This window comes from Narcine bancroftii, chromosome 6, assembly GCF_036971445.1.
Source record: "Narcine bancroftii isolate sNarBan1 chromosome 6, sNarBan1.hap1, whole genome shotgun sequence".
NCBI classification, from domain to species: domain Eukaryota; kingdom Metazoa; phylum Chordata; class Chondrichthyes; order Torpediniformes; family Narcinidae; genus Narcine; species Narcine bancroftii.
In genome coordinates this window covers 146,456,098-146,479,771 of record NC_091474.1, presented here as the reverse complement: position 1 = coordinate 146,479,771, position 23,674 = coordinate 146,456,098, and the positions used below count along the sequence as shown (strand labels likewise).

Here is a 23,674-nt window from a genome sequence, read left to right as displayed (position 1 = left end):
AACTTGTTTCAAATCCTCTGAGACTTTACTTATAGTTGAATTTAATGACTTTAAATTATTTTTCAGAGTTGTATTAAATTTAGTTGGCAATTTATGAATTTCTGGTTTAATCTTGCTTCTTTAGAGATCTTTTTCTTGCCTCTTATTTGTTCCACTGCTGAATCTTCTTCCACTGGGCTAGTATCATGTTAATATTCTGAGGTTGACATGATAGACTGTCCCTTTAAAATTTGTTGAATTTTTTTCATAGCTTGATGGTCAACTTGGTCTGCGCATACGTGAAAGAGTCTTAAGTTTTCCAACAGTGCCATCTTTGCGGGTTGACATGAAAACGGCTCTGGAGGACGTTCCCTCACCTGGGTCTTCACCAGCAAATCCAGAAGGTAATTCAATGACCTACTTCGGAGTCAAGGTAGGCCAAGCTTCTTTCTTTTTCTTATTTTCAGGTCTTGTAGTTAGTTTAGAGGCTTTTTCTTCTTTTGGCGACATAGTTAAAAGATAGTTAACTATTTTATAATTATTTTGTTATTTTGATTTTATAAAACTTTGCTGATTGGGCACTTTTTTATTAAATCCCATGGTAGTCTTGAGGTTGCGTGGCGTCACATGCTTTTCTCTCATCAAGCAACAGTTGCTGAAATGACTGCTAATTGTCACTGCTGCTTACCACTCTTTGTTCCATTCTTAATTGGGATAGGACTTCCCAACCCACCTCACAATAACCCACCAACCCAATACTCTTAAGTAAAAGAACTGTGATTTCAAAATATTTTAAAATCCTTGTGTAGACTTTCCTCACCATGGGTGCAATCTGTTCATTAAAGACCATATCTATTGCTAAGGAAATAGTGGGAGAAGAGAACTGATGGGATTCCTCAAAGCCAGCACAGACACAAAGGCCTGAATGTTGTAAGGATATAGATCAGAATCCTGTGTTCTGGAAAACACTCTGGAACTCTCCCATGTCTTGAGGCCCCTTCTAAATGGCTTAACTTTTAGTCATCTTCCTGGGGTTTTCACTGCTGAGGTCAAGGGATTAAAGCTTTATGAAAAGGAAACGAAAATAGGTTGACTGTGAAATAGGGGATCAAATAATCTGGCTTCAAACCCTTATGAATAAGAACATTTAGAATAGGACAGATTACCTGGCATCAATACAGACATCGAACTTGGACATCAAAGTATAACCTGTCCAGACAATCCTTCAGAACAATTTCTGGAATCTGGAAGACTTGGCCCATGGAATGAGGAGATATTACATTATAAAATCCATTTCAAACTGGGTAACAGTAATATCTTGGTATTACACATACATCAATTTTACATTTGAAATCTTTTTACTTCAAATTTTCATTGGAAAATTGCTGTGTTCACCAAAAAGGAATTGGGACACTGCCCCTTTGCACTCATTCACCTACTCAACGGCTCTTGGCTTTGTGCTCACAGGTTCTGCAATGTTCAGCCACATTTTTTAAAAAAACTAAATTTTCCTTCCATATAACTTAACAATTACAGTACGGAAACAGGCCATCTTGGCCCCTCTAGTCCCACCTACCTACTCCCTGCCCATAACCCTCCAATCTCCTCACATCCATGCACTTATCCAACCTTCTCTTCAATGACAAAAATGACCCTGTTGCAACCACCTCTTCCAGAAAGTCATTCCACTCAGCCACCACTCTCTGAGTGAAGAAGCCCCCTCTCATGTTACTTCTAAACTTTTGCCCCCTAACCCTTAATTTATGACCCATCATTCCAATCTCACCTACCCTCAAGGGGAAGAGCCTATTCACATCTACTCTATCTATCCCCCTCATAATTTTAAATACCTCTATCAAATCCCCCCTCAACCTTCTACGCTCCAATAGTAAAGATCCAGTCTACTCAATCTTTCTTTGTATTTTAGATACTGCAATCCAGGCAACATTTTAGTAAATCTTCTTTGCACCCTCTCTACTATAATTTGGGGACCAGAACTGCACACAGTATTCCAAATTTGGCCTCACTAATCCCTTGAACAGTCTCAACATCACCTCCCAGCTCCTATATTCTATTTGATTTATAAAGGCCTGCATACCAAAAGCCTTCTTTACCCCTCTAATGAAAATCCACTTTCAAAGAACAATGAACTGTTATTCCAAGATCCTTCCGTTCCTCTGCATTCCTCAATGCCCTCCCCTTCGCTGCATATGTCCTGTTTTGATTATTCTTCCCAAACTGAAGCACTTCACACTTATCTACATTAAACTCCATCTGGCACCTTTCAGCCCACTCTTCTAAGCAGTCCACATCCTTCTGCAGTCCCTGAAAACCATCTTCTCCATCACAACTTCCCCTATTTTTGTATCATTCGCATATTACTAACCTAATTTAGATTCCATCATCCAAATCATTAATGTAAATGTGAAAAAATAAGGGACCCAACACCAATCTCTGAGGCACACTGATCGTCACCGGTTTCCATCCTGACAGACAGTTATCCACCCTGACACTCTGGCATCTACCTTCTAGCCACCATTGAACCCTTCTGACTATCTCAACATTAATACCTAGCGCCTGAACCTTCCTTACCAACTTTCCATGTAGAACCTTATGGAAGACCTTACTGAAATCCATATAGACAACATCTACTGCTCTACTCTCAACAACCTTCCTAGTCACCTTCTCAAAAGATTCAACAAGATTGATCAAATGTTGACCTTCCCCGCATAAACCCATGTTGGGTTCCCTGATCAGTCCTGGCCCTCTAGATACATACATATTATCTCTAAGAATACTTTTCATTAGTTTACCAACTACCGATGTCAAACTTACTGGCTCATAATTGCTGGGCCTACACCTGGAGCCCTTTTTAAACAGAGGAACCACGTTTGTGACTCACCAATGGTGCGCCACCATGCCCCTCTCCAGTGACTGTTGAAAAATTACTGTCAGAGCCTCCGCTATTTCCTCCCTGACTTCCCTCAAGGTCCTGGGAAAAATCCAGTCGGGACCCAGAGACTTATCCACCTTTATATGCCTTAAAAGTTCCAATACCCCCTTTTTCCTAATCCCTACATTTTCCATCACTCCTTTTGCTTCTCTTATCCTACACGATTTCATATCCTTTTCCCTAGCGAATACTGAAGAGAAGAATTCACTCAATATCACCCCTATCTCATTCGGCTCATCACACATTTGTCCACTCTGATTCTCTAAGAGACCAATTTTATCCTTCACTCTCTTTTTGCTATTAACATATTTGTAAAAACCCTTTGGATTTACTTTCACCCTGTTCACTATAGGCACCTCATACCCTCTTTACGCTTTCCTAATTTCTTTCTTAAGCTTCGGTTTACAATTCATGTATTTTCCAAGCATCTCATCCATACCTTGCTTTTTGTATTTAATGTCTGCCTCCCTTTTATTTCAAGCCAACTTTCTAATCTCCCTTGAAAACCACGGCTCTCTTGAACTTTTGGCCTTGCCTTTTATCCTAACAGGAACATAAAGATTCTGTGCCCTCAAAATCTTGCCTTTAAATGACCACCAATTCTCCTCTACCTCCTTCCCATAAAACAAATCAGCCCAAACCACTCCTTGCAAATCCCTTCTCATTTCATCAAATCTGGCTTTCCCCCACTCAAAAGCCTTAATCTTCAGACCAGACATATCCCTTTCCATAATTATATTGAAACTAATGGTGCCATGATCACTGGATCTGAAGAACTCCCCAACATTCACCCACCCTATCTCATTCCCTAACAGTAGATCCAACACTTCCCCTTCTCTAGTGGGTATCTCAACATATTGCTGCAAAAAACTATCCTGCACACATTTTACAAATCCATTCTGCCCCTTCACGGAATACATCTCCCAATCTATATTATGAAAATTAAAATCCCCCTCTAACACAACCCTGTGCTTACTACAAATCTCAGCTATTTCCTTACACATTTGCTCCTCTATTACTCGCTTTCCACTAGGTGGTCTATAATACATCCCTATAATTGTAACTTCTCCTTTTCCATTTTTTAATTCCACTCATACCGCCTCCCTTGACGAGCCCTCCAATCTATCTCACATCAGCACTGCTGTGATATTTTGTCTGATAAACATTGCCACACCACACACCCCCCTTACCCCTCCAATTCTATCACACCTAAAGCAGCGAAATCCAGAAATATTTAGCTGCCAGTCGCATCCCTCCTGCAACCACGTCTCACTAATTGCCACCACGTCATACTGCCAAGTGTCTATCCACATCTTCAGCTTGTCCACATTCTTTACATTAAAGTAAATGCATTTCAGCGATTTCCCACATTTTACCTTCTGCTTGTCCTCATCTTTACAGACAACTCTATTTTTTACCATCATTTTCCCCCCCCCCATCATAGCACCAATCCTTTTTCCTTCTCGATCACCTGTCTTTCCACCCCCAAACTTTGTCTACTAATCTTCTCTATTTGTGAACAAACCTTCTCTTTGCTGTTCTCCTTTATATGGACCCCTTCCCTTCCCCCAACCATACTAGTTTAAAGACTCCTTAGAAGCCCTAGCAAATGCCCCCGCCAGGATCTTGATCTCCCTAGGATTCAAATGCAACCCATCCATTCGGAACAGGTCCCACCTCCCCCAAGAACTTGAATCCCTGCCCCTTACTCCACCCCTTTAGCCACGCATTCATCCTCCACATGATATTATTCTTGCCTTCACTATCACATGGCACATGAAGTAATCCAGAGATTACCCCCTCTGCAGTCCTTTTTAGCTCCCTCCCTAACTCCCTATATTCATTTTTTAGGACCACTTCACTCTTCTTCCTCCCTATGTCGTTGGTACCAACATATACTATGACCTCTGGTTCATTACTCTCCCCTTCTAGGATGTCATGAACACGAGGTTACATCCTGGACCCTGGCACCAGGGAGGCAAATCACCATCCATTTTCCTTTATCGTATCTACAGAATCCCCTATCTGTCCGCCTGACCATTGAATTCCCTATAACTATTGCCCTCCTCTTCCTTTCCCTACCCTTCTGGCCTACAGAGGCTGTCCCTGTGCCAGAGGTACAGCCACTGATGCCTTCCCCAGCCTAACAGTACTCAAGGAGGAGTACCTATTGAGGACCACAGGCACGGGGCCTCTCATGTATCTGTCTCTTCCCTTTCCCTCTCCTAACTGTAACCAACGGATCCTCCTCCTGTGGCCCTGGTGAGACCACCTGGCTATAATTCCTAGCTATGATGGCCTCACTCTCCCTGACCAGAGTGAGGTCATCAAGCTGCAGCTCTAGTTCCCTAACACAGTCCCTGAGACGTTGCAGCTCAGCATACCTAGTGCAGACGTGGATGTCTGGGAGGCTAGAAGACTCCAGGGCTTCCCACATTTAACACTGAGAACAACAAACTGCTCTCACACACATCCCTTCTCTCCCCCCCTCACCTTACAAAGAGAATATATATTATATATATATGTGACAAATATACAGTCTTACCTTAATCCAGATATGCTCGACTTCTGCTCGCCCAAGTCTCGAGCCAAAGCCTCGAAGCCCTACTCCCTCACTGGGCCGCTCCTTTGCCTTACCCTCCTTTTATTGGCCCTTGACTAATTAACCCCCTCAATCTTGTCACGCAATGAATGGAGAACAGCTATTTAACAAAGAGAAAGTGAGTGAGACAAGCTTCAAATTAGAGTCCTGTTGCACATCCCTTCTAGCTAAATGCATACTGTTGGCAGAAGGACAGTGACTCATCCAAACCTGCATGGAGGCTCTGCACAATAACTGAAATATTTCCCCATATGCAGCTAAAAAGGAACAACACATGCAATTCCCAACAAACAAGACACTCTTGTTCAGTGGTTCTCAACTTGTTTCCCCATTCACATACCACCTCAAGCAATCCCTTACTAACCTCAGAACACCTATGCATTCTATGCCATAGGTGCTCTGTGGTTAGTAAGAAACTTGTTAAGGTGGTATGTGAGTGGAGAAAAGGTTGAGAACCACTGACTGCTTCAGTCAATCCAGCAGAGGAATATTCAAATATAATATTCCACAAAGAAAAAGAATTATAAATTTTAATAACCAATTTAGAAAACAATGTTTAGGTAGTCAGTTAAAATCATGTCCAAGAAGAGGGAATAAGAAACATTTTCCACTGTGGGAAACAACCCACCTTGTAATAGTTGAACTTTGTGGACTAATTTTTAGGGTGAAATTTAGGTCGGGGTGGGGGGGGGTTGACTATCACATACCTACTATTTTTGAGCACAGTAAATACCAGTGTCTTTCGAGGCATTTGGAGTTCTAATGGCCGGGCAGCTGGGGCTTAGGTGAGAGTCCGCGGTCGAGGTGCTGGGAGCTCTAGTGGGCGGGCAGTTGGGGCAACAATGGGGTGGGGGGGGGTCAACTTTTACACATGATATATGGAAAATACCAAATTTTGGGGGCAAAAATGGCGGTGGGGGGGGGTCAACTTTTACATGGTATTGATTATTACATGAGTATATATGATCATTGAAAATTAAATATTCAATTTGTATTAAGTAATATGAAAAACCAAATAATCATGCACAAGATTGCAGTGGTCATTTTGGCTCCATACAACAGTGAAGATTCAAGTTTTAAAATAATATTGGTCATATATTGTGATATATCTACTACATCCAAGTTTCAAAGAGAACAGATCTATCCCAGTTATAACCTCAATTGTTTTAAAGACTTGGATTCCCAATCTCTTTTCCAATCATGGGACATGCAAGAGTTGGAACGTGAATGACAGCAGCTCCCACAGAGTGTGGGAGCTGCTAGGAAGAATAAGAACAACCAAATTATAGAGGGCAGAGAGAGGGCAGCATTGGGATGGCCAAGAGTTCCACTTACAACTTGGTGACCTTTCAGTTGTTTGAAAGTGTAGGAGTATTACTGTGTTGATGAATTATTGGTCAGGTGTTTTATTTTAAAGAAAGAACAGTGGAATTGGCAAGATTTCTGTCATTGGTTACCCAAATTCTGATTATGTACATGAAAAGTACAGATATCAGGGTGACAAATTAAAATGCAATATGCTGCAAGGACCTAGATCAAATAAAACATGATGCATTTTTATCTTCAATGCATAAATACCTAATGCAATCCAAAGAGTGCATGCTGTGGTAATTTAGATCCACAAATGCATCATGGGTGTCCTCTCAAAATAAGGGCTGAATGGGAAGCTTTTAATGCACAATATAAGACTGATGACAACTTATGCAAGTTAAAATACCAGCAGATTTACAAGTCAGTGTTTTTAAAGGAAGAAATCAGGGGAACTCAAGTGAGACCTGCCATAGGCATACTCAATTATCTAGATAGTTGCTTTGAAATAAGTAATCTCTGTGGATTCAAGAGAGTGGAGAAGGATAACACTTAGATCAGTGGTTCTCAATCCTTTTCTTTCCACTCACATACCACTTTAAGCAATCCCTATTGCCATAGGTGCTCTGTGATTAGTAAGGGATTGCTTAAGGTGGTACAGTGAAACCTCATTAGGACGCGATTCGTTAATCGCTTGTAGCGCGGGTGTCTGTGGACCCCAAACATTGATTTTAGGATGCCAGGCTAACAGCCACAAACTCAAAAATGGACTCATGACTCATTTACAAGATGTGTATGTTAATATGTGGAGTTTAAAAATCTTAAAGGTCTTATTATCAAGTTTGAGTCACAGTATTCTGTTTTCCTGCTTCCTGAATCATGCCTTGTATACATCTGTTCCGCGACTCAGCTGTAATGCGGTATGAAGTATTGGACCCCAACTACCACGTTCTAATGAGATTTTACTGTATATGGGTGGAAAGAAAAAGTTTGAAACCCCTCATTTTAATCATACCTAATTGACTCGTTATGTGCTCAGTTTCATAACTCCAAAGGAAAAGGGCCATTGACAATTTTTCTCAAGCAAAATATTTCAGTAACAATTGGATCTCGAGCAGTGATTCTCAACCTTCTCTTCCCACTCACATACCACCTTAAGCAATCTCTAACTAATCACAGAGCACCGATGACATTAGGATTACTTAAAGTGGTATGTGAATGGAAAGAAAAAAGTTGAGAACCACTGACTTAAATGTTCAGAACGTAGGAAGTTTTGGCCTCAATATCAAAGCCACTTTTTTATTGCTATGGAATTCTCATCATGTTCACAATGTTTAATTCTTTTAAAAACTTGAATTTTAAATTTAGACACACAGCATGATAACAGGCCCTTTCAGCCCACGAACCCGTGCCGCCCAGTTACACTCAATTGACCTACACCCCTGGTACATTTTTGAACAGTGGGAGGAAACCAGAGGCCCCCCGCCAGGAAAACCCACGCAGACATGAGGAGAACATACAAACTCCAGTCCCGATCGCTGGCCTTGTAACAGCATTACGCTAACCATGCCAGCCTGGAAATAATGGGTGGTATTTAGGCATTTTAGAATAAAATATCCAAAATGCTCTCTCCATGAGGAGAAAGCATTATTTGAGGGAATAGCTAATCATACCTGGATAAACTATTGAAACCTTGTCAACTATTTCATCTTCAAAAAGAAAATTTGATCATACCACAAAATGTGGTTGCAAGAGAGTTTTTTTTCCAGTTTATATTTGACAGTTCCAAAATCCAAAGAATGGTTATAAATGCCAGAAAGCATACTGATAATTATTTTAAAATAAACAGAACATTAGTAAACAGAACATTGGTAAAGAAGTCTGCAGATGCTGGAAAAATTCAACAGGTGGAGTCACGTGATGGAGTAGTGGCCGGTCAGGAAAACCTTCTCCAGTAAAAAGTTAGGAAAAGACAAAGCACAACAAGAATAAAATATAAGAAATAGAAGATAAAGTTACAAAGAGAAAGAAGATGGCACCCAAGAAGGAGAAAGTAAAAACAACTGGAAAAAAAAGTAGAAAAGTCGCCGGAGAAGAAAGAAAAAGGCTTTACCTGCACGAAGGAACATGGAGCTGTGGTGGCGAGGAGCGCCCGATCCCCGAGGTTAGTGCCTGCCCTGCGGAGTCACGACCTCCCGATTGGTGGACTTCAAAAATGGCCAAGCAAAAGTGCGCAATCAAAGGTAAAAGGGGGGCTCAGCAGAGGAGCGGGCAGTCACAGCACGAACAGCTGAGGGACACAGAGAAAGGTGGCAGAGGTGGGAGCGAGGAGGCAGATGAGGGAAAAAGACGGAGGGGTGACCGACAAGAGGATCAATGACAGGAGGCCTGACAAACAAGCAGCCCAGGAGGGGAGGATCAACAGCAAGAGGCCCGACAAAGAGATACAAGCAGTTCATCAGGAAAAATAGAAAAGACACAAAGAGAAGAAGATACAAACACAGGTACAGATACAGAAAAAGAGGAAGAAGAAGACCAAGATCTTCACAGAGAAATAGAAGGTAAAACTGATGGACAGAATATGGATAAATCCTTTTTTTGAAGAACAAATGAGATCATTAAAAGAATGGTTATCATTAGAATTTAGTGCAATTAAAAGGAAAATGAAATGAACAGAAGATAAAATGCAAAGTTTAGAACTGGTCATGACAGAAATAGGGAAAAGAGTAGAGAATGTGGAAGATCAGGAAACGGCTGTAGAAATGAAAGTAAATTACTTAAAAGAAAAATTGGAAGAAAGTGACAAAAAAATTAGAGACGAGAGTTGTTATCTCAGAAAATTGATATGTTGGAAAATTATAGTAGGCGAAACAACATAAAAATAGTGGGCCTGAAGGAGGGTGAAGAAGGCACAGACATGAAGGAATTTATAAAAGGATGGATCTTGAAGGTCCTGGGAATTACAGAAATGCAGGAAGAAATGGAAATAGAAAGGGCACACAGAGCACTAGCTCCGAAACCGCAGACACATCAAAAACCAAGATCCATCTTAGTAAAACTTTTGAGATATACGACAAGAGAAAATACACTGGAGTGGGCAAGGAATAAAGTTAAAGATAATAAGCCACTGGAATACAAGGGTCAAAAAATATTTTTTGACCCAGACATTAGTTTTGAACGCTTAGAGGAGGAAGGAGTTTAATACAGCCAAAATGATTTTATGGAAAAAAGGTTACAAATTCATGTTAAGACATCCAGCCGTGCTTAAAAAAATTTATAACCGGGGAGCAAAACAGACTGTTCTAGGATTCGGATGGAGCACAAGAGTTTGCAGGACAGAAGAAGAGATGTAACAAGAATGAAGAACGGCGATAAACTATATATAAAGATGTAAAAACAATGTATATGTAAAGAACTAAAAAGGGAAAAGAGAAGGGAAGGAAGGAAGTGAGGGGGAAAAAAAGGGAGAGCTTTGTTATATGTGTGTTTTAAAAAAAAAAAAAAAAAGTATTTTCTGGGGAGGGCTGGGTGGAGTGGGAATAACCGTCACTGCAAAATCAGTTGACGCTTGCAAGCAAGATCACAATCCAAATGGAAAAGGGAGTTGTGGTTGCCCAGCAAGGGATAAGGAGCAACTCGGGGGGGGGGGGCGTTTGGGGATTTGGTATTATTGGGTGTGGGAACTGTTGGGCTTTTTTATGTTTTAAATGTGTTGTCGTACATTGAATTTAATAAGAGATGAAAATGGGGGATGAAGGTGGAAGCAAGATTTAAGATGGCCACATTGAACTATATGACTATAAACATTAATGGAATACATAACCAAATTAAAAGGAAGAGGCTACTAAATTTATTGAAGAAGGAAAAAATAGATATAGCATTTGTGCAGGAAACGCATCTAACTGAAGTGGAATATAACAAATTAAAGAGAGACTGGGTAGGACATGTAGCAGCAACATCTTATAATTCAAAAGCTAGAGGTGTAGCCATATTAGTTAACAAAAATGTACCAATCAAAATAGAGGAGGAAATAATAGATCCAGCAGGGAGGTATTCAATGATAAAGTGTCAGATATACTCGGAATTTGCTCAATGTATATGCGCCTAACGAGGAGGATCAAAAGTTTATACAGGATATTTTTTTGAAGATTGCAGACACACAAGGAAATATATTGATAGGAGGGGATTTTAACCTTAATTTTATCCAGCATTGAATCCAAATTAAGGTTAAAATCCCCTCCTATCAATATATTTAAAACTGGACAAAAGACCAGCAAAAAAAATAAAGTAGCCAAATTTATGGTTAAATCAATGCAGGAAATGAAACTAATAGATATGTGGAGGAAGCCACACCCAAGAGAGAAGGAATATTCATATTATTCGAGTAGGCACAAAACATACTCCAGGATTGATGTTTTTGCTGTCAGCCCATATTCAAGGGAGAGATAGGAAAACTGAGTATAAAGCTAGATTATTATCAGATCATTCACTCCTGTTGTTAGCAATAGAACTGGAGGACATCCCACCAAGAACATATAGATGGAGGTTAAACTCCATGCTACTTAAAAGGCAGGAATTTAGAGAGTTTATTGAATGCCAATTTAAAACATATTTTGAAATAAGCACAGAATCAGTGAAAGACAAACTTATATTATGGGACGCAATGAAAGCCTTCATTAGAGGACAGATAATAAGTTATGTAACTAAGATGAGAAAAAGAACTAGTAAAAAAGGATGATGTAACGAAAGAGAGAGAATTGACGGACAAAAGAAATAAAATATGAAACATTACAAGCGTACAACGTGGAGAAGAACATATTGAAAACAAAGCAAAAGTATTACGACTGGGAGAAAAAAGACAAACTATTAGCCCTGGTAACTTAAAACAGAACAAGCTAAAAGAACTGTATTGGCATCAAGGAAAAAGGACAAACAAATTACATATAACCCAACAGAGATTAATGAGAAATTTAAGGAATTTTATGAACAATTATACCAAACTGAAAACTAGGGGAAAGATGATAAAATAGAGGAATTTTTAGCTAAAATTGAACTGCCAAAATTGCAAGAAGAACAAAACAATAAAACCATTTGAAATAGAGGAAATACAGGATATATTAAAAAAGTTGCCGAACAATAAAGCACCAGGAGAGGATGGATTTCCAATAGAATTTTATAAAACATTTAAAGGGTTATTAATTCCTCCTCTCCTGGAAGTAATAAACCAGATAGAAGAAACACAAAACTTGCCAGATTCATGTAAAAGAGCAATAATTACAGTAATACCAAAGACGGGGAAGGATCCATTAACACTAGCATCGTACAGACCAATATCTCTACTTAACTCAGATTATAAGATAATAGGAAAATTATTAGCAAACAGATTGGCTGATTGTGTACCAAAAATGGTAAAACTAGATCAAACTAGATTTATTAAGAAAAGACAAACAGCGGATAATGTCTATAAACTTATTAATCTACTTCATGCAGTTCAAGGAAATAAGAAACCAACAGTGGCTGTTGCTTTAGACGCAGAAAAAGCACAATGTTTGCATATCATCAATTGAAAGCTTACTTAAAGGATAAATTGGGAAACAGTTTGAGATTACCAGAAGGAAGCATCTTTGAATATGTGATTACAGACGCAATGATAATTAAAAGATTTATAATGAATATGTACATCAAGCTGCAAGATTTAAACTATAAACCTAAACAGAATTTAAGGATTTAAACATAAAGATAAAAAATGAAGTATGGAAAATGTTATGTTCTGGAACTATGAAGAATACAATAAACACAAGTTTATGCATGATACAGTATAATTGGTTACACAGGGTATATAATCACTCCTCAAAAATTAAAAGAATGGGATTCAACATTATCGGATAGTTGTTTTCGCCGTAAGAAGGAAATGGGAACAACAGTACATGCAATTTAGGCATGTACGAAAGTGAATACATTTTGGGAAGAACTAAATCAGATAATAAATAAAATTACAAAAAATAACATACCAAAAAATCCAGAGATCTTTCTTTTAAGTAACATAAGAAATAAAGAATTAGGCCTCAAATTGGATAAAGTGCAAAAAAAAATTCATTATGATGGCCCTAGCAGTAGCAAAAAAAATGTATAATGTCAACTTGGAAAATGGAAGAGAACATGAGGATACAGCAATGGTACATGGAAATGAATAAATGTATTCCATTGGAAAAAAAATAACAATTTAAAAAATAAAGTCACATTGTTTGAACAAATTTGGGAAACGTACATGGAACATAACAGAGAGAGCTTGCCTTGGACCTCCACCCCCTAAAATGAAAATGATAAGACGACAAAATGACTAGATTCAGTGTGAAACAAATAATGACGCATTTTTCTTGTTTATTTTCCTTTGTGTGAAGATATTGTATATGTTGAATATTTATGGGTTTTGTAGAGGGGAGGGGGGGGAAAAGGGAGAAAATGTAAATTTAATGAGAAACGTTTATACATATTTTGGTTGATATGGTTCACAGTGTGAAAAATAAAAAAATATTTAAATCCAAGAGGTCAGGCAGCATCCGTGGAAAGCAATGATTCATCCTGCCAGAAACCTTTATCTATTGCTTTCCACAGATATTCCCTGACCCACTGAATTCCTCCAGAACTTGTGTGTGTTGCTCAACTGAACAAATTATATTAATCTCCTTTGCAAAGATGGCATTTGTTTGAAAAAGTGTCATTGGTTTCAATGGATACATTGATAGATTTATTTTTTAAATAATAACAAAGATCATGGAAAGACAAGAAAATGTAGGCTTTATTATTCTGCACTTTTCAGCAGTAGGGAGATGTCAAGTAACATCAGAATACACAAGAGTTGAACAATTGACACCTGGAAATACAGAAACATTGCAAAAGGATATTGCAACACATCAGTAGCAGATAACAACCTTCATTTCAGTAATCTCCTCCTGCTGTACAGTTTAACATTTTATTCTGCCAACATAAATTGGAAGTTTCACCTTCTTTATACCATCCTAAAAACATTTGCATCTATTCATAATAAAAAAAATTAACTTAAATTTCTGATCAAAACATTTTGCATAATAGGCAAATATTAGATGTTCAGCTTTCCAATCACTAGCAAAATGTTAAAAATATCAATGCATCAAACCAGCTTTAAAATAAAATACAAGCTAAATAGCATTATGCTAAATATAGAATTGTTATCAATATTGAATTTTACTCCAACAAATGATTTTGAAATGCCCAACATTTTTATGTGCAAGCAATTTTCTTATAGAATAGAAGCCACAGATGCTTTTACAATAAGCATTTCAGCTGTCAGCTACATTCATTGCTATTTCAACACCTGGCTATGATCTAGTCTCAAACATTTCCATAGTCATTTGCTGAATATTTACAAACTTTCTTAGCCAGCAAATGACTGAAGCTACACATCAGACACATTAACTGCATTCAAGAAAAAAAAAACTCAAGACAACTGCATGTAAACATGTTTAAACTCTGAATATCTGTGGAAAGGTTCCACTGCAAGGGAATGCTGCACTCGTGTTACTGCAGAAAGCCAGCCACTGTAATGCATTGTACAGCAAAATTTAGCCACCAGATCACAAGGAATGAGTGACAGGCATCTGCTGCAAGCTAAGCTTGAATGACAAGCCAGTGGTCCTCCGTCAGTTACTGTCCAGAAAGGTTATCTTAAATTAGAACTGGCTTGCACTGCTTGGATCACACTGCAATAGTCGAACAATGGAAGGATCACTCTTGGCACCTTTAATAAATTCTTCAAGAGAGAGTTTACCTGAAAAATAACATTTTAAATATTTTACAGAATATATTGGCTTTCCAACCTAATATTCTAGCAAATAAATTGTTAACTTCAACAAATAAACACAAGCATTTTTAATACCACTTTATTGAAGAAGAAAGGGAGTAAAACATTCTAATGTTCTCCTTTGTCGGTTAGCTCATTGAAGCTTTTACTAATTCAAAGATACAGTTGCTAATTAGAATAAAATTCTTTAGGGCTATCAAACAAAGTCTAGTGCATCAAAGAGAACAGAGAAGTTTCACCTCAGTGTTTACTTTAAAAGTGTAGAATTAAGTACAATGCAGAGCATAGAAATAAAGACTTAAACCTGCAAAGGCCCATTTTATTATAATATTTTGATCAGAGAAAGATATTAACCAACTTTGTCCTCTAAAAACATTACAGATAAATATCAATTGAAAGGAATACCTAAGAGAGATATTTCAGCAATTACTTCTTCATCAGATACTTAAACTGAAATGATGGACAGAAGCACTGATGTCGCCTCACAGATTGACAGGTCAAATTTGTGCACTTGCCAAATTGAATGAATGTTATTACATTCATGAAAAAGCTTTCAACAAGCAGCTAATGTTTCTGCCAGAAAGTCCTAATACTCTAAGGCAACCATTCTCAACATTGTTTCGGCTATGCCCCCTTCCCCCTCCCAGGACTCTGCTCAAAGTTTGAGCCCCCTTCCAGTGAAGCAGTCAAGTTTTTGTTTCTTCCGCACTGCTCTTCTACCAACAATGAAAAGAATTAAAAATATATTTTACTTGAGGTGAAAAGAAAACAATTCTTAAATGCGCTATGGCCCATGGGGGACTGTAGGGCTGCCATTGAGCTCTAAGAAATACATCCCACAGATAAGACATCAAGTTGAAGTCCTGCGAGCTCTCTGATGCACATTGGATTTTAAAGTTACTGAATTAAAGATCTAATAAAAGATCCTGCAAGTTCATTCACCTTCCATTTATCACTGTTTTATCCACCTTGTATGGCTTGTGTACTATGGATTAAACAGTCATAAAAATCTTTGTATTGGTTCACATTACTGGCAACTTTATCTCCATTATAAATTCCTATGTTGATATAAAGAAAAATTGCAGGAGGATAAAATTACAAAATATCTGGATCATGTTTATTGCCTCTTCTATAACTAGTTGTTTTTGTTTATTGTGAAAGAAAGAAAACAATTTGTGACAAGTACAGAATTAAGTATGTGGTGCTGGGTTCAAATATACCTAGATCTTCCCTTTGGCTTTTTTCTTTTTCTTTGGCTTGGCTTCGCGGACGAAGATTTATGGAGGGGGTAAAAAGTCCACGTCAGCTGCAGGCTCGTTTGTGGCTGACAAGTCCGATGCGGGACAGGCAGACACGATTGCAGCGGTTGCAAGGGAAAATTGGTTGGTTGGGGTTGGGTGTTGGGTTTTTCCTCCTTTGCCTTTTGTCAGTGAGGTGGGCTCTGCGGTCTTCTTCAAAGGAGGTTGCTGCCCGCCAAACTGTGAGGCGCCAAGATGCACGGTTTGAGGCGTTATCAGCCCACTGGCGGTCGTCAATGTGGCAGGCACCAAGAGATTTCTTTAGGCAGTCCTTGTACCTTTTCTTTGGTGCACCTCTGTCACGGTGGCCAGTGGAGAGCTCGCCATATAACACGATCTTGGGAAGGCGATGGTCCTCCATTCTGGAGACGTGACCCATCCAGCGCAGCTGGATCTTCAGCAGCGTGGACTCGATGCTGTCGACCTCTGCCATCTCGAGTACTTCGACGTTAGGGGTGTAAGCGCTCCAATGGATGTTGAGGATGGAGCGGAGACAACGCTGGTGGAAGCGTTCTAGGAGCCGTAGGTGGTGCCGGTAGAGGACCCATGATTCGGAGCCGAACAGGAGTGTGGGTATGACAACGGCTCTGTATACGCTTATCTTTGTGAGGTTTTTCAGTTGGTTGTTTTTCCAGACTCTTTTGTGTAGTCTTCCAAAGGCGCTATTTGCCTTGGCGAGTCTGTTGTCTATCTCATTGTCGATCCTTGCATCTGATGAAATGGTGCAGCTGAGATTGGTAAACTGGTTGACCGTTTTGAGTTTTGTGTGCCCGATGGAGATGTGGGGGGGCTGGTAGTCATGGTGGGGAGCTGGCTGATGGAGGACCTCAGTTTTCTTCAGGCTGACTTCCAGGCCAAACATTTTGGCAGTTTCCGCAAAGCAGGACGTCAAGCGCTGAAGAGCTGGCTCTGAATGGGCAACTAAAGCGGCATCATCTGCAAAGAGTAGTTCACGGACAAGTTTCTCTTGTGTCTTGGTGTGAGCTTGCAGGCTGGGTTCAAATATACCTAGATCTTCCTTTTGGCTTTTTTAGTGCTGCACCAAATAGTACATCACTTAAAAACATTCAATATTTTTCTTTCCTCACCACCCAGAAGACTCTTGAAAACTTCTATAGGAATACCATGGAGAGCATTCTGACTGGTTGTAACACTGTCTGGTATGGAGGTGCTAATGCTCAGGACAAGAAAAAGCTTCTGAGGGTTGTTACTTGGCCTGCGACATCACAGGCACCAGACTCCTCTCCATCGAGGACATCTACATGAGACAGTGTCTTCAAAAAGCAGCCTCTATCTTCAAAGACCCCCACCTTCCTAGCCATGCCCTCTTCACTTTGCTACCATCAGGAAAAAGGAAAAGGAGCCGAAGGAGGAGCACTCAGCTGCACAAGGACAGCTTCTTCCCAGCTGCCATCAGATTCCTGAATGATCCCTCAGACCTTGAGGGAGGCCATTGTAGAAATTGCATGGGGTCTGGCAGAAATATTTAAAATGTCCTTAGTCACAGCTGTGGTGCCGCAGGATTGGAAGGTAGCTCACGTTGTTCCGTTATTTAAAAATGGCTCCAAGAGTAACCCTGGAAATTACAGGCTGGAGACCCTGATTTCAGTAGTGGTTAAATTATCGGAAGGTGTTCTTAGAGATCGGATATACAATTTAATTAGATAGCCAGAAACAGATTAGGGATAGACAACATGACTTTGTGCATGGTAGATTGTGTTTAATCTTGTAGAGTTTTTCAAGGAAGTTACCAGGAAAGTTGATGAAAGAAAGGTTGTGGATGTTGTCTTTTTGAACTTTAGTAAGGCCTTTGATAAAGTCCACATGGGAGGTTAGTCAGGAAGGTTCAGACGCTAGGTATTCACGGTGAAGTAGTGAACTGATTCAACAATGGCTGGACGTGAGAAGCCAGAGAATAGTGATGGATGATTGCTTCTCAGATTGGAGGCCTGTGACTAGTGATGTGCCTCAGGGATCAGTATTGGGACTGTTGTTGTTTGTCATCATTGATATCAATGATCTGGATAATAATGTGGTAAATTGGATTAGCAATTCTGATTCTTTATCTCTCCTCCTATTATGTGCATGTGCCAAATGTAGACTTGTACCATACCAAAAAAAAAACTAAAAACTCACATTTGGAACCGATTTATAATTGAACCAGAAGGAAGACAGAAAAAAATTTGAAAACAATTGAATTTCACTTTCAAGGATTAAAAATAAAACTAACTTATCTTCTTGATCAGTTGCCAGATAAATGGCAGAATAAATACAAGGGTACAACTTCCAAAACTGTGACATGTTAGTGATGCATCAAAATGAGGAACGTAATGGATCATTTGGTATGGTTAGTGGCAGTGATTAAGTAAACAGTCCAGTAACCTAGGAACCTGGAGATAAAATTCCAAATACCATCATGGCAGTTGTCAAATTCAGCTCATGATCTGGAATTTAAGCAACCACTTTTGTAATGAAGAGCACTAAACTGATGTAAACTAAAAATATATTTCTTTAATGCTCTTTTGAGGAGATATCTGCCCATATGCAAGTCCAGAGACTCTGCAAGAACATGGTAGACTTGTAACTGTTTCTGAAATGATCAAGCCACTCATTTATGCTACCCTGAAACAGAAGTAACATTAAAATTGATGGATCATCAAATATCAAACCCAGCCACTGTATTGGCATCACCTGCCTATTCTTGCAAAAACCTTCCTGACAAAACATCTGGAGACTAGAATCTGCATTGGCACTTCTGTCTCAGTCAAGTCAAGGGACTCTGATGTCAGCAATATATGATTCAGTGGCCAGAAGTCCTCCATCATAACATCTGGGTATGTGTGATTCAATAGCAGGCTGGAAAGGAACAACCCTGATCATCCACCAACCAGACACCAGAACTCATGAAATCTCATGGCATCAGATCAAAAATAGGACACCTTCTGATCCTCCCTCAGCAAATGGATCAGTGTTTCTCCATGTTGAAAAACATTGAGAAGTAGCCCTGAAACTAGCAACATTATGAAAACACTGAGATTGGAGTGTTCAATGTTCATTAGCAAGTCAGCCTAATGTCACGACCGCCTACCAAGTTGGCAAAGCCTTGCAAGATATGGTGCTGATCCGCAAGTAGGGAGCAGACCAATGTGGGAGAAAACTTACTGAGGTAGTTCCCTCAGATCTGCACGTTGCTGGTAGTCAACTGATGAGTGTCTGTAAGGAGACACAGTAAATGACAACTATGTCACAAGAGATCAGACCTAGCTGCTCAAAATTTGGTATCCATGAGAGGTTGTGGACTATCTGATGCAGAGATGGAATGGGGAAATAGTGATAGAGTGAAGGGGTGGGGAGAGAGATAGATGGGTAGGGGGAAAGTGAAGGAAGGCTTCAGCAATGGATTGGCTGAGACAGCAGCAATAGCTGGAAGGAGCTGGTAGTCTGTGGGCTGAGCACATAACGATAGACCATGGGCCAAACATGGAACCGGGATTGGTAGCTCAATCAATATTGATGGGGAGAAGGAGTAAAAGGGAAACAAACAGTGACTTGAACAACAAAATTAATGGCTGAAGTTACTCAAATTTTCATGCCCAGATGGATTCCAAGCAAGATGATAACATAGTCAAGCTCATAACAGAGAGAGAAGGACATTTAGAACATTCCCCCCTCCCAAAGGGGAGTGCACAGGGTAGGACAGAGATCCTAGATCGTGAATGTACAAACAAGGAGGGAAAACACCAAGGTGCAATTTCAATTAGCTAGGGAACAGAGAAGATTCAATCAAGATGGATAGTGTTATCTACTGAGAGTAGTGGAGGTCTGTGTCTAAGATGGCGGCGTCTGTGCTTGACAGCAGGTATGAGGGGTTGCAGACTGGGGGAGCAGAGGAATGGTGCAGGGAACCAGAAACTGGGAGAACATCCTCACCCCCCCCACCCAAAATTGAGAAGAAGAAGAGGAGACAACCCTACAAGGAAGATTATCGTGGCAGCAGACCAGCGAGGGGCTCAGTGGCTGAAGAACCCACACAGGCTGCGGCCGAGTTGCAATCAAGGAATCTGCACGGGCTGCGGCTACTGGATTCTGCCTCATGGGGACTAGGTATTGGAGCCATCATTTGAGAGGGTGCTGGGGGCAAGAGGAGCACCCAAAGGGCCTCAGGCATTGAAGGCTTCTTGATGGCATCAGAGGTTTGGATCTGGAGCTTGGGCTGTCAAAGAATTGAACTGGAGTCTGTGTGGCTACAGAAGCACTGGAGGTGAATCCCTGGACATTCAGTGAGTGAAAGGACTCTCTTTTGTTTCTCGTTCTCTCTTATCTTAAGTGGTGCTGGTCAACCCTAATGGTGACGATCTGTCTTACAGCAGGCAGAAATTATTTTTGTGTAATATGCATGACAATAAAGGAATCTTGAATCAGTAGCTAGATAAAAGTTCGGACATTGCGCCAGAGCATCACCTTTTGATGGTTAACAACATTACTCACTTGCCATAGGTAGTTCACAAGAATATGGTGTCGATTTGTAATGATGATTCAAGAAAGCAGGACTTGGGATTTAGTGTCTTGATTGATAAGACATTTAACCACATTGGACTTGATATCTGACCCTACACATTCACTTCTACTAAATGCTAACTGCCTTGTACTTGATTCCACTCCTTCCTTCCTCAAAGTGATAACACACTGATATTCTAATACTTAAATGTCTCAACTTCTTCACAAAATGGAATGGTCTGCTTCAGTGTGGAGGGACTCTTGCCCTTTCATTACCATCAGAATGATTCATTCCTTCACTGCCATTATTCCAATAGGAAATTGGAACCTATGGTTTGTAAATTTAGCAACATTCCATTTGTAACATACCATCATTGTTTGTGTCCATCTGCCGGAAGATCTTGTCTGTTCGTTTTTCTGGTGTCGATTCATCTTCAGGCATCTTCATCACCGAAGAAACCATTTTATAAATCGCCTGAGTGTAATGAAATGGTAATAATTATTTACTGTATCAAGACAATGATTATGTATAAAATTAAAATGTTTTGTGGATGGAAGATGAGGAATTGTATTCAAATTTATACCATATCAACCAGAGAAATTCCTGATTCAAGCTCAAAATTTCCTGTCATCAATAACTGCTAAAAAGATTTTAAAGTTTATGCATATATACATGAAGTTAGAGGTTGAAAAGCATGCTGCAATTTTTTTCTTCGTCTCCAAGGCAATTTTCAATGATAACAAAGTTATTTGTCAAAATATTTCAAGAAAAAATTAATAGGACTGGATAAACTAGAATATTAAACATTGCAATACCAAAGTTCAATTGCTCCTTCCAGTCTGTAATATTATGACAGCATTTCTAAACATCACGAAGCTGACTTTTAGATCATTAGAAGGACAAGTTGGTAAAATTGTTGTGAAGTGCATCACCTACTCGATCATTTTCACAATAAAACAGTAAAAGGATTCAAGGCAGAAATAATTCATTTTATGAAAATGAATGCAAAGCATTTTCTAGCTCTATTTTCACAATTCCTCACACAAAGTACTTGTTTTAATTTTAATCTTCATCTTGACATATGCACAGTAGAGCTCAAGAAGGATTCTCACATTCAAATAAATGATCTTTGCTTAATTTTATCTTGTAGCTACACATTACTCTCATGGTTTCAGCCTCACGCTCTGAAAGTTTGCAGAGAACTTTATCCACCAAGAATATGCCCCATTCCCTCAAACACCCACACAACTCTCACACCCTCATTGTTCCTCAATGAGAATTGAGGAATGGTAACAGGAAGGGTTCTTGTTTTCTTTAGAGGGAGCAAGAGGCAGAAAAACAAGCAGAAACTGGGGGACAAAAAGAAAACGGGTCTCGGGCAACCCATCTACAATAAAACCCTGGTATCCAGAATTCAAGCAAACTGCAGTCTCAAGCAACTGGCAAAAAAAAAAATCAAGGAAAATAAATAAGAATAAAGTAATGGGTAAAAATACACATTTAAAATTATAAAAGTAAATATTCTCTGAAGTAACACACAAACCTTTAGTGAAGATGGGAGCAAATATTCAGACAACGGAGTGCCTTTGTTGTGCTTTACTCATAGCAGTTATTTGAATAATGTTGTGTTTGAATAGAATGGAGTTGCCCAGGATGAAGAGCTGGTTTTTTTTTTTTTTTTTGATGAAGAGCTGGTTGATGCCGCGCACCATTGGGGTGACTCTCTTAAAATGTTTCCTTATCCCTGCTTAGTAAGTTTTCCCAGTCAGAGGTTTATCTGTAAACTTGGGGGAGTGAGCTAGGTTAATTATCTATAATAATATTGTTCGTCTTTTAGGTGGCTCCATAGAGGCGGAGGAACCTGCAGATGCAGTGTGACTGAAAATAAAGTAAAATGCTTTAAGCTTTATATTATCCCTGGAAGTGAAGTTTGTTCAGTGTATGTACAGTACATTTGTCTTTTAAACTGTTTATTCTTAATGCAGGTGTAATAGTTAGGCATTGTAACTGCAAGTCACAAGCAACCAGAAAATACTCTCATCTGGCATCTACCAATCCCCGTAGATGTCCGATATCAGGAGTTTTACTCTATTTGTTTCCTTTGCCAATCAGATATTCTGTGGAAGCCAAGTTTATTAGCTAGAGCTCACACCTATTGTATAGAAAAATACAAAACACAATTGGAAACAAGTATTTACACTATCTATAGGCTTCTTCAGGTGCATTCTCTGCTAAGAATGCGCTTCAAGTAGAGGAAGCGGCCCTTTGAATTGTCGTTCAGGTGGCAGCACTGAAAGCGCAGCGCTGGCCACCTGAAGGGACAGCTGCATGGAATGCGCCTCTGAGCGCACTCCGGCTCCTGTCCCTTTGGGCTGTCAGGTTTGGGATGGCTGGCTGTCAGAGTTGGGACAGCCGGCGTGGGCTATCAGTGCAGGGACGTCCCCACACTAATCCCACTGCCCCGCTCTCCCAACAGGCCGATATCAGTCCCCACACTGTGAGGCGGCCGGCGTGGTCTGCAGTGGTTGGGGTGGGCGGCGTGGGGTGTTGGGGTTGGAGAGGCTGGCGCGGGGTGTTGGGGTTGGAGAGGCTGGCGCGGGCATTCGTGGATGGAGCAGCCGGCGTGGTCTGTAGAGGTTCAGGCGGCTGGCGCGGGCTGTCCGAACCTCAACAGCCTGTGCCGGCCACCCGAACCTCTACAGACCATGCCGGCCACTCCAACTATTGCAGCCCACGTAGGCTACCCCTGCCCTGATGTCCCGTGCTGGGGGGCAGGAGCAGCAGGGAGGGAAGCTGTCAGGAGCTGCCAGCTGACTGTCGAACGGCTGCATTCAGATGGCTGGGGGGACCACTGTGTTGCGGCAATTATCCCTCTTGGAGGAGGGTTACAAAGTTCACCTCGCAGGCACCTCCTGCGCATTCAAGTGGCCTCCCGACAGCTGCATATGGGCATAATATGCTGCTTTACCAGTGGGGAATTTGGCCACCTGTAAGTGCCTTATGTAACTTTTGTATTTCTTGTAACACATTTGTGGAATGTTGTTCAATATAAAAATTTAATTTGCTTTCAGTGGCGCAGGCAAGTCTTCCATCACATCCACAACCTTTCGCACCCGTCCATCAGGTCCACGGTCTGAATGGTGGCAGAGCAGTTCGTCTGGCACGGGCTGCAGAAGCAGATTGCGGGCTGGGCCAG

At 40.3% G+C, this 23,674-nt stretch overlaps 1 protein-coding gene and 1 long non-coding RNA gene across 6 annotated transcripts in view; one reads left to right on the top strand and one right to left on the bottom strand.

Annotated features, from left to right (window-relative positions):
• The first annotated feature begins 213 nt into the window (after positions 1-213).
• On the top strand, positions 214-22,387 carry LOC138736571 (uncharacterized). Its single transcript, XR_011340404.1, has 2 exons — positions 214-412; positions 22,316-22,387. It is a non-coding gene; the product is annotated as an uncharacterized lncRNA (long non-coding RNA).
• The window catches only part of LOC138736570 (hippocalcin-like protein 1), an 89,512-nt gene continuing 79,457 nt past the window's right edge, over positions 13,620-23,674 (bottom strand). For all 5 annotated transcript variants that reach the window (XM_069886284.1, XM_069886285.1, XM_069886286.1 and 2 more), the window contains 2 exons: positions 20,847-20,952; positions 13,620-14,649 (listed from right to left, as the gene is read on the bottom strand). In XM_069886284.1, the coding sequence (XP_069742385.1) occupies positions 14,552-14,649; positions 20,847-20,952 (204 nt within the window). In that variant the 3' untranslated portion in view covers positions 13,620-14,551. The remainder of the gene's footprint in view (positions 14,650-20,846; positions 20,953-23,674) is intronic.